We start from the raw sequence: 12,030 nt of genomic DNA on the forward strand, positions 1-12,030 counted from the left end.
CAGGCCACCAAATTCAATTTCATAGCATTGCGCTTGAAATGCTATGAAATTGAATTTGGTGGCCTGCACTCTGCTTGAAATGCTATGAAATCGAATTTGGTGGCCAGCACTCTGCTTGAAATGCTATGACATCGGATTTGGTGGCCTGCACTCTGCTTGAAATGCTATGAAATCGAATTTGGTGGCCTGCACTCTGCTTCAAATGCTATGAAATCGAATTTGGTGGCCTGCACTCTGCTTGAAATGCTATGAAATTGAATTTGGTGGCCAGCACTCTGCTTGAAATGCTATGACATCGAATTTGGTGGCCTGCACTCTGCTTGAAATGCTATGAAATCGAATTTGGTGGCCTGCACTCTGCTTCAAATGCTATGAAATCGAATTTGGTGGCCTGCACTCTGCTTGAAATTGAATTTCAAGGAATAGCCATGAGTGAACTGCCAACCCAACAGCCCTGAGTGACTGAGCTGCCAGCCCACCAGGCCTGAGTGACTGAGCTGCCAGCCCAACAGGCCGGAGTGACTGAGCTGCCAGCCCAAGAATCCATTTGGCCCACAATGTCCATAGTAGCCCTCTGGAAACCAGTACCTTCTGCCCACAACACCCATACTAGCGCTCCAGAACGCCCCCCCCCCCCCTACTGGCCACCAATATTGGAATTGGTGGAGAGGTGGAATATTGCATTGGGGGACCAGCCCTTCCGTGTGAACAAGGAACCCAACGGGTCCCACTTAGTCTAGTCTATCTCTAAAACTCTGATCTTGTAATCTTCCGGTTGCAGTCTTTCGATTTGCACAAAAAAGGTTCTCGATAGCGCCACGATTTTTCGCCAGTTCACTCACCATTCTCCTGCACTGAGAGTTTTGTTCCGATCGGTTGAATGTCGTAAAAGGTTTAAAAATCTTCAAAACTACGCGTGCGCTGATCGATCTCTTCTGCCAGTCAGCACCGCGCAGATTAATCTCGTCCCGTCACTCCATGGGACGGTCCACCGTTTCCTGCGCCATTGTGCCTTTACTGGAGCTGAGGATGGTCGGCAGAGGTTTCTAACCGGACTTTCGGAGGGACCCGAAGCAGCCCAGCCCCAAGCAGCCTCGCCCCAAGCAGCAGCCCCGCCCCAAGCAGCAGCCCAGCGTCAGAGACCCGACCCAGCCCAGCATGGGAGACCTAGCCCAGCCCAGAGTCGGAGACCCATCCCAATCTAGAGTCGGAGATGTCGCCAAACAGAAAGCAGTCTCTAATCCCGGCGGGGAATGACCAATGACCAGCGCCTGCTGTGAGTCCCCATCGCTCCGCCAATTCTAGCCACTACCCCTCTGGTCCCCCTCGCTGGTACCCCCCCCCCCCCACATGATGCCCTCCTCTCCCCCATGGCTCTTCCTCGTCTTTTCTCCGATCTCACTCCCCCCACCGACACACCCCACCCCCGCAACCATCCCACCCCAGAACCCCCCCAACCCCCCTCCCCCACAACCACCCCCCTCCCAACAACCACCCCCCTCCCCACAACCCCCCCTGCAACCACCCCTCCCCCCCACAACCCACACAATCCACCCCCCACTATCACCCCCAGCCCTCAACCCTCCCCGCCCCCACACAACCCCTTCGCCCACACCCCTCCCCCTCCCACAACCCCTTCGCCCACACCCCTCCCCCTCCCACAACCCCTTCGCCCACACCCCTCCCCCTCCCACAACCCCTTCGCCCACATCCCTCCCCCTCCCACAACCCCTTCGCCCACACCCCTCTCCCTCCCACAACCCCTTCGCCCACACCCCTCCCCCTCCCACACATACACACCCCCCCGACCACATCCCTCCCCCTCCCACAACCCCTTCGCCCACACCCCTCCCACAACCTCCTCGACCACATCCCTCCCCCTCCCACAACCCCCCCACACATACACACCCCCCCCCTGCCCCCACAGCCCTCCCCCAACAACCCCCCGACACACACACCCCCACCCACACACACACAACCCCCTCCCACACACACCCCCTCCCACATCCCTCAGTGAGTATAGTCTGGGTCCGATTTATTGTCTATTTTTCAAGTTTGTATTTGTCAGGGCGCAGGCAGAGGGGGCCGATACGAGTCAGAGACCGAAGGTTGGGGGTGGGGTAAAGACCGGTGGGGGGGGACTAGACCGGCCCTCGGTCTAGTCCCACACACAGATCTGCAGCCAGGATCGAATCCATCCCCCCGGCCCCGCAAGCGCTGCCGAACCACCACTGGACCGTCCCCGGTCCCGGTCCCCCCCCCCCCACTCAAGTGCCCGATCCCCTCCCGGGGGGCGGCCGGAACAGCGATCGCCAACCAGCGCGGAGAAGAAGCGCCTCCGATTGGCCGCTACGGCGACAAGTGCCAGTCTGCCCATGGCTTGGCTGAGCTGCGCTCCCTCAGCCGCCACCCCAAGTAAAAGACGGAGCCGTGCCGCATCTTCCACACCACCGGCATCTGCCCCCAAGGTATCCGCTGCCACTTCGTCCACAACCCCGAGCAGGAGCGAGGGCCACGGCCTGGGTATGCGCAGTCGGAATACCGAACTCGCTTATTCCAGTAAATACAAGCCTAGTGAGGGAGGCGCAAGAGCAGGCAACTCCAATGATTGAATGCAAATTACCTTGCAAAATAATGATGACAATTGAGACCATCAGGGTGCTGTATATCAAATTGTCTCTTCAAATTGATGAAAAAGGGCCACCGCAGAATATGATTGTCAACAGCATTATGCAGGATGGCGATGGTCAATGGTGCATTATTGTCACATGTACTGAGGTACAGTGAAATTCTATTTTTGCATTCAGCAAAGTATTACTTACAAATAAGAACAATCCTGGATTCAGTACATTGTGTAGAAATAGTCCACCGACGCAATGTACACCAGTCGCCAGGTTTGGGCGCCATTTTCGAAGTGCAAGTTGCTCGAAGTGCAGCTGGCAACACCCAAAAATCCTACTTAAATGGCAGCATAAGCAGTGGGCAACTATTAACCTACCCAGTCCAGCACCTTTAACACCATCTATAGGTCCCAACATGCTGGAATACTCAACAAGTTGTGCAGCCTCTGTGGAAGTGTAAACAATTAATCCTTCAGATCCATGGTCTTTCATTTGGGGCATTAAGTTTTAGATTTAGTGATACAACATGGAAACAGGCACTTCAGCCCACACCGACCATTCATTTTCCCACTGAAAGAGTTAATGCAGTAGCAACCATTTTATTCTAGCTCTAGCCGACATTTTAAGTATTCATTTAGTAGACAAGCAGGCCTCACAGACCGACCTTCACTATGCCAGAGAAACACTGATAACAATTTGTTTCTCTTGAGTTTAGACATTCTGATACTTTCTTATCTAACAATAGAGCCTTCTTGTTTCAGCAACTTCCTAATACTCCCAATACCTCCCAGGTACTCCTTGACACAATTAAAGGGACTCTATTATGTCTCTTTGCAACATGACTTTATGTGTCAATGGAAAAATTCTACATGTATCTTAAGCTGTTCTATTAGGTATAAATAGAGCTTGTACTTCTTTGTATTCCTTGAGAGAACGGTAGCAGGCGCTTGTGTGAGCTAGTGATACACGCAAGCTGCCTGTGTTTCACTCCCACCTAGGTGATTCTAGTAGACTTATGACTGAGACTTGTTTTAACAGTTTAAGGTTATCAGACTTTCACACCACTTTCTCATCCACTCCCTATACACTAGTTGATATTTACAGGCTAATTAACCTACAAAAACCTGCATGTGAGGGCCGAGGACAGTTGCCAGATCTAGCTTGGCAGGAGAATGGGAACTTGACTGCCTTTCAGATTGGTTGTGGAATGTAGTAGTTATCAAACTAGTCTGAAAGGCATAAAAGAGGAAATTAACATGCAGCATGAAGTTGCTAGAGAAATTCAGCAGAACAGGCAGCATATCTGGATACAAGGAATGGGTGACGTTCTGGGTTGGGACCATTCTTCAGACTGGCATGCAGCATTTTATGATGTGATTGGTATTTATTAGAATGCATTGGTATTATTAGAATGCAACCTTCTTTACCAAAATTAATATGTGGGATACTCAATGAGAGAATGGATGAATACCAGTGTGTGAAAAAGGAGGGCATTTTGTTGGCAGCATTTATTATTTAGTTCGGTTTAATCTGGCGCTGGAAAATAGAGAAAGACCAGTAGAAGTTCGAAAGTGAGTTTTTACTTGATAGAGTACAATTTAGTAAAAGGGAATAAGGAGCAGTTATTTGAAGGTAAATGCGTGTCAGAACAGCGAGAAACATTCAGAGGGAAAATCAAGGGTTAGATTAAATATGTGCCAAAAGAAGAAAAAGGACCCCCTCATCAGCACCCCGTCCCTGCTGAGAATGCTGAAGAAATAGCGGAAAGGATAAAACTCAATGGGTGATGTCATTTGGAGAGACAGGAAGGAAATAAAAAACAAATGGCAAAGGACAAACAGGAAGGAGGAAAAAAGGAGCCTTGGAATTCATGTTTATGGATCCCGAAGATACCTGGACATGCAAATAAAGTGGTTACGAAGCAGAAGAATTATAGTTTTTTTAAAAAGCAGCCATGGCAAGGGTCAGGGAGTTAATATTAGAGCCTCTCTAACATTAGCTTGGCCACAGTTAGAGTATGTGTACAGTTCTGGTCACTAACTACAGGAATGAAATGATTATGGCAGAGAGGGTGCTGTGGAATTTTACAACAACATTGCCTAGGGGTTGCGGATTTTTATTTTCAAGAGCAATTAATCAGGCTGAGATTACTTTCTTCTGAATTAAGGAGAGATTGAGGGAAGTTTTACATCAAGTTATAACATTGAAGGATATGGTCAGCATGGATAAAAAGTGCATACTTCACTCAGCAGAGGGGTCAATAATTCAGGATCATTGATTAAAAAGAAAGTAGTAATACAAGGGAATTAAAATGTACCAAAAGGGTAATGAGTTAATACTTCTATGGGTGATGGGAGACAAAAAAAGCAGATAAAGACCACAATAAGTTACTGTAACAAGCAAGCTGCCAGACTCAAAGATGAACCACATGCAGGCAAGAGAAGGGTGGCAATAAGAAGCATAATTGATTAACTTTTCCTGTTTGGGGGAAACACCAGGTAACATGATCAATACAGTCATCAACGGCACCATTCTCCTTTTCTTCAATTCCTTGTGTTGTTCAACCATTCCGCGTATTTAACCCCATTGTTTTTGATGTAGAAGACCACATGTTTAGTATCTACAAACAAAAGTTTTTATTTGTTTTTACGATAGAATTTGCTCAAGTTACTTTTCCCCTCAACCATAATTTTTTTTTTCAGCCACAAAAAATGTTGCAACAACCTTTGAGAGCTATAACAAGTTAGTGTTTACATTTAAGTTGCTCCTAAACACAAACTTGCTGTCCTGATTAAAATTACATTAAGCATGGGAAGTTTGACAATACACATTTAATTAGCATTTGGCCCTTGTAGATCACCTGATGTGCCATTCCTCACAGCAATCATGCTTTACATTCATAAACCTTTATTCAAAATTCACTCTTGTTCTTAATTCTTCAATCACTTTAATTATCTCTAGTGGCAAAATACCTTTGCACATAGGGTAACAATGTCATGCAGTTTGAGAGAAAGACAGTTTATTCTCAAATTATTTTCGTCTGCAAACTCAACAACAGATAATGAGATCTATGTATCAATTCTCGTCAAATGCACTCTTTCTTGAATTGGGAGCAGGAAATACAATCAGAGGTTTTCAGTTTGCACTTATCTTTCAATTTTCTCAGATTTTAACACACATATCTGCCATTATGAATCATTATCATTGACATGTTACTATTTTTCTCAGTTATTTATTCCTAAACAGACTAAATGCACAGTTACAAAAAAATAGGCAATTTACTAATTTTCTAAATGTGTTACTTAATTAAGATTTACTTCTCAAGTTCTGGGTTATTAAAACATGATATACATTTTTAATAATCTGGAATAGAACTATTTTCCACAAGCTTTAAATTGTTAGTACATATTTGTTTTGAACTGCAAATATTTTAAGTGTAAATGCATTAACAATAACATAAAATAGTATCAAAAATGTATTGTAATGGTATTTTAACGAACGAGTTCTTCTTCCAAATATATTTAAAGCAGTTGCTTCCAGATCATTGCTGATGATCACGTCAATCCTTCTTAATGCGACCCTTGAAATTATCCATAGTTTCAAAAATGCCAAGGTACTTTCCAAAAACAAGACCGACTTTTAATGGAAGTAGACTATTTGATAAGAAAAAAATATTAATAATTGCTTTTGTTACAATTGTAATAGACAAAGGGTTAGACAAATGGACTGGTACAAATTAATTAAAACTGGGATTAAAACATTTTTTCTTTAATTAAGAATTTTTATGATAATCTGTTTTTAATTCAGTCTTAACTTTGACTTTTAATGTTATTGCAAGGAGCTAGGAAGTGAACAGGCGGGGATATCTCTGAAGGGACAAGCTGCCTGTGCTCATTGCTCTGCAATCCGATTGGATTGCATTGGAGCCCTTTTCTGATGGCAATTTCTTGAACTGGTCCCAATTTGGTCAGCAAGTTCCTGTAGTGACAATTCCAAATAGTATCATGCTGCGGGTCTTGGATCTGAACACCCTCAATACACAATCTTTGACAAGCTCGTTAAACAATGCCCATGGGCATAACTAGCTGTTAAAACCATTATTGAATTTGAAAACAGAAAACACTGGAAATTCTTCACAGGCCAGCAAGCATACGTGGAAAGAAAAGCAGCGCTAATTTTCATGCTGACCTTTTGTCAGATTTGGGAAAAATTAGAAAGAGATATGAACATTCCAATTGTAATGAATTACAAGATAGAAACAAATTGAGTTGGAATGTTCATAAAAGTTCTCCAACTCTCAAAATCAATTCAATAGCGCAAAGAATTTTTAATAAATTTTTTTAAAGCATTACGGACCTCTTAGAAATTAAATACTTTAGTAAACTTCATTCATTAAATATGCTTGAAACTTCCTCACTCCTTTGAGGCAGTTTATGACCAATGCAATGAATAACAGGTTTGGGCAGATTTCCCAGTGTGACTGCTGGCAAATTAGAGGAAGTTGACATTCTGCCATTGAGTGTCCAAAGACAGTGTAGACTTGGGAAATTCTGGCCAGCAGTTCGGAGGTCAAAGCCCATGAGGTAAAACTCCAGTGCAGAAATGAAGGCCTGTTCAAAATGCTATACTTCACATTGGCTACTGGAGGCTTCATCCACCTGAAGTATATCCTGAATGCCTAATGTTGATTTTTATTGGTAAGTTGTCATTGTGTACCCTGGTTAACATTCATGCAATAAATCATAGACAGCTATCCAATCTGTTTGATTTCTATCTGTTGGCTAGGATCTGGTTATGCACATGATTATTAACATATTAGGTTGCAATAGATCCTGAAATGGAAATGATAGAGGTGGACACATAGACAGGTATCTGGACAGGAAAGGGTTGGATGAATATGGGTCAGTCGTAAGCAAATGGGACCAGCTCAGTTATGCAACTTCGGCATGGACATTGTGTCTAGAGGCCGGATTCCGTGCTGTTTTAAGAGTACAAATTCAATGTATATGTAACTCATCTTCTAAAAGGAAGTGAAGTATTCTTAGACAGTGAGCATTTACTAATAGGTTCGTTAACAATGATCTTTTAAACCATTTACCTACTGAGACCTTAAATGTTAAAATATATTTTGCATAATAGTAAGTTTAATTACACCAAAATCAACTCTTTGCTTTTGTTTTAAATCTTCAATATTACTTTGGAAGTATGAGTTTTGTAATTTGCTAACTCTGCATGTCAGACATGTTAAACAAGTGTTACTTCATCCGTGTCAGTAGGTTTTAATAACTATTGGCCAATAAAAGATGGTGTTATAATTTGTATTATAGAGGTATGTCAATTAACCATTTTTTGTTCATCACAGATGCATTAGCTATATGACAATTACCCAAGTTAAATAATTTAACTAAATTAATGTACATACATTAAGTTTTATGAAATGTTGCACATCAATTGAATGTTGTACTCTTGTATTACTGTAGGCAATAACTAACTACTTAACTGAAAAATTTACCTGGATAAAAAATTGCCATAAAAGAATTATTACATTTATATGATACTACATGTATGATTTAAGATATTGCAGTAAAAAAGAATAGCAGTTCAAGATAAATTACTTACTTTTTAATAGAAAGCAAAAAACCCAGGCTCCGTGGCATCACAAGATATACTTGTTCCCGTAAAATCGCATCTGTAATTCTCCGAGCAGCATAATTTGGATCCAAAATGGGAATAAAATTTGGCCACCTTTACAGAATTTAATATAAATTAGAACATGAAAGTCTGCTTAATAGTGAAAATCTCACTACATTTAAAAAAAAAAAGTCGTACCATTCAAATTAGTTTATTATAAATACTTGTAAAACATGTTAAATGGCATTTTTGTACAGGATTTCACTCGGATCTCCTTGCTGATAGCTCTTAATTATTCTCCCACCTATTGTATTTATCAGATATCTCTGAATGGAGCAATATATCTGTGATATTCTCATTGCAATAAAGAACTATGAGAACTTGGTTGGAGTAAACAGATGAACAATTTGCCAATACTAACATCTTATCTCAGCAGAGAAATGTATATGTTTCCCAATAAGTAATTGAGGGGCATAATTTCTTGTTGGCCGATACAACAAATCAGATAAATGTACAAGTTAGGAGATACCTTGAATTTCTCTCGATTTAGATCATTAAGAGTGTAAAGGTCAAGAGTCAAGAGGTTTATTGTCATATGTCGCAGATAGAACGATGAAATTCTTAATTGCAGCAGCACAATAGAATATGTAAACATTGTACACTAAACAATATAATAAACGGAGAAATATCAGTGTGTGTATATACACGGTGATATTCCCACTATCATAACTGTCATTGGTAGCCCGGCTGATCTTTTCGAGAGGACTAGATAGTTAATATTTTTACATGTCAAGTGTCTGGTCATCTTTTCATCTCTATGCTTGAATGCTCAAAATGCTAAAAAACCTCCTGGAGTATTATGTTTACTTTCTTTAGTATCTTAAGATAACTATTTACCTGGACTGTACCATATCTGAGAGTAAGAAATTGCAGAAAGGTGAAAATGTAGCCCAGTCCATTACATAATCCAGACTTTGCACCATTGACTCCATCTACACATCACATTGTCTCAGAAACACAGCCAACATAATTAAAGACTTGTTCCACCCCAGTCATTCTTTTTTCTCCCTGCTTCCATCTGGAAGATGGTACAGAAGCTTGAAAGCACACATCACCAGACTCAGAAACGATTCTTCCCTTCTGTTATCAGTCTTCTAAATGCTCCATCCATAAGATAGGGTACTATCCAATTCACCTCTACCCCACTGTAAACTTTGTCTATGGAACTGAGGTGCTACAATACCAAGAACTATATTCTGCCCTGTGTTTTCCTCTTTGCTCTATCTATTGTTTGACTTGATTGCATTCATGCATGGTATGTCTGTTCTGATTGGATAGCATGCAAAACAAAACTTTTCACTGTACCTCGGTACCTGTGATAATCATGAACCTAAACCTAACCTAGGACGCTGCCATGATATAGCAATCTAGTGGTTACTCCCTGTTCTTCATATTCCAACTTTGAAAGTAAAAGGCATACCTCAGATTAGTTTTATAACACTAATAAAAAGTCATAATTGCCGTGTGTTCACCATCCCCCCTGACCTCCCCCTCTCTGATACCAAACGATCTTTCCTCAACAGAGGCCTCACCTTTGTTTCCCTCCATCCCCACCTCAATGAGTTCCGTGTCCGCCATGATGTGGAGCTCTTCTTTTGTCGCCTCCGCATCCAAGTGTTTTTCCATGGGAAGGAGTCCTCACCCCCTAGTGATGACCCCTTCTCCCGTCTCCAACGGACCCCCTCCTCTTGGACTCCCCCTCATGGCCATCTTCCTACTTTAAACCTTTTTAATTTAAACTGCCGGCAGGACATCAACCGCCTCAACTTCTCCACTCCCCTTTCTCACTCTAACCTCTCCCCCCCTGAAGGTACGCCCTCCATTCACTCTGCAACAACCCCAACTGGGTGATCAAACCTGCCGACAAGGGAGGTGCTGTGGTAGTCTGGCGCGCTGATCTCTACAATTCTGAGGCAGGTGCCAACTCTCAGGCACCTCCTCCTACTTATGTCCAAGATACCTCACACGCTCTTCGTCTCCTCCATGACTTCCGTTTTCCAAGCCCCCACTCCCTCATCTTCACCATGGATGTCCAGTCACTCTACACCTCCATTCCCCATCAGGACGGTCTTAAAGCCCACCGTTTCTTCCTCGACTGCAGAACCAACCAATCCCCATCTACAAATACTGTCCTCCGCCTAGCGGAGCTGGTCCTTACCCTCAACAACTTTTCCTTTGACTCCTCCCATTACCTCCAAATACAAGACATAGCTATGGGCATGCACATGGGCCCCAGCTGTGCCTACCTCTTTGTAGGGTACGTCGAACAATCATTGTTCGAGGCATACCGCGGCCCTTTCCCCGAACTCTACCTCCACTACATTGCCGACTGCATTGGAACTACCTCAGGAGGAGGAGCCATCTTGGTGAACGGCTGCTAGCCAGCAGCCGTCCGTTTTAAATTCGTTTTTTTTTATAGTTTTTAGTGAGTCCTGTTTTTTGTTTGTAGGGGATATGGTCTTTTTAATGTGGGGGGTAGGTGTAAACTTTATTTCTAGGTCCCTACCTGGTCGGTGTGGCAGCCTTTTCTCCGGGCTGCCCGTCGACCCGTCCTCGTGGCCTACCAGCGGGCTTGGAGCGCCGTTTCCTGGCGGGGACCGCCCAGCACCTCGGCCTCGGCGGCGGCACAGCGTTGAAGCGCTGGAGCGGAGCGGGCGACGCCTTGCCTGGGTCGCCGCGCTGGACCGCCGAGAGCAACATCTCCGGGCTGCGGGTCTGCGGAGCGGAGAGGCGGCGTGCGGAGAGGCGGCGCCGACTTTTTCATCGGGAGCCTGGGAGCTCCAAACCGGCGCGGCCTTGTCGGCTTCGGCAGCCGCGGGGTCCAACCAGGAAGCGGCCGTTCCAGGTGGCCCAGCCGCCGAAAGGACTCTCCCGACGCCGGGGCAAGACCACCCGGTGAGAACGGCCAGGGACATCGGGCCTCCGTAGAGGCAATTGTGGTGGCCTCAATAGGCCTGACTTTGGGGTGAACATGGGGTGGGGACTGGACATTGTGCCTTCCTCCACAGTGCTATCCATTGTGGGGGGATGATTTTTTTGTCTAATTTGTAGTCCTGTAGGTCTGTGTCCAAGATGGCTGCCGTGAAGAGAGAATGGACGCTGGCGCGCTTTGGCTGCCGCTGCTCCCTCTTCACACTGTGTTTTTGATTTTCTGTTTTTGGATTGAATTCTGTTTTTAATTTGTGTCTCTGTGATGTCTTTATTACTTGTTATATTCCGATTATATGTTATTCCGATTACTATGTAAGGTGTCCTTGAGATGTCTGAAAGGCGCCCATTAAATAAAATTTATTATTATTATTATTACCTCCTGCACCCATGCAGAACTCACTGACTTCATCCATTTCAGCACTAACTTCCATCCGGCACTCAAATTCACTTAGACCATTTCCGACATCTCCCTACCGTTTCTTAACCTCACTATCTCCATCGCAGGTAACAGACTACTGACTGAACACTACTACAAACCCACTGATCCCCATGGCTATCTGGACTACACTTCTTCCCACCCTGCTTCCTGTAAGGACTCTATCCCCTACTCCCAATTCCTCTGTCTATGCTGCATCTGCACCCAGCATGAGGTGTTCCAAACCAAGGCATCGGCGATGTCCTCATTCTTTAGGGAACGGAGTTTCCCCTCTTCTACTATAGATGAGGCTCACACCAGGGTCTCCTCTATATCCCATAACTCTGCTCTCACTCTCTATCCCCCCCCCCC

At 44.2% G+C, this 12,030-nt stretch overlaps 1 protein-coding gene across 2 annotated transcripts in view; it reads right to left on the reverse strand.

Moving 5' to 3' along the window:
* Positions 1-5,238: 5,238 nt before the first annotated feature.
* sdr16c5 (short chain dehydrogenase/reductase family 16C member 5) overlaps positions 5,239-12,030 on the reverse strand; it is a 35,705-nt gene continuing 28,913 nt past the window's right edge. Inside the window, exons 5-7 of one of the 2 annotated variants that reach the window (XR_004411754.1) lie at positions 8,241-8,366; positions 6,063-6,274; positions 5,239-5,864 (exon numbers count right to left, since the gene is read on the reverse strand). Coding sequence is in view for 1 of the 2 variants with exons in the window: in XM_033019755.1 (XP_032875646.1) it covers positions 6,181-6,274; positions 8,241-8,366 (220 nt within the window). In the remaining variant the exon portion in view is untranslated. Of the gene's footprint in view, positions 6,275-8,240; positions 8,367-12,030 lie in introns of both variants that reach the window. The other variant, XM_033019755.1, reaches the window with a different exon arrangement.

This window comes from Amblyraja radiata, chromosome 4 (assembly GCF_010909765.2).
Source record: "Amblyraja radiata isolate CabotCenter1 chromosome 4, sAmbRad1.1.pri, whole genome shotgun sequence".
Classification (NCBI taxonomy): Eukaryota; Metazoa; Chordata; class Chondrichthyes; order Rajiformes; family Rajidae; genus Amblyraja; species Amblyraja radiata.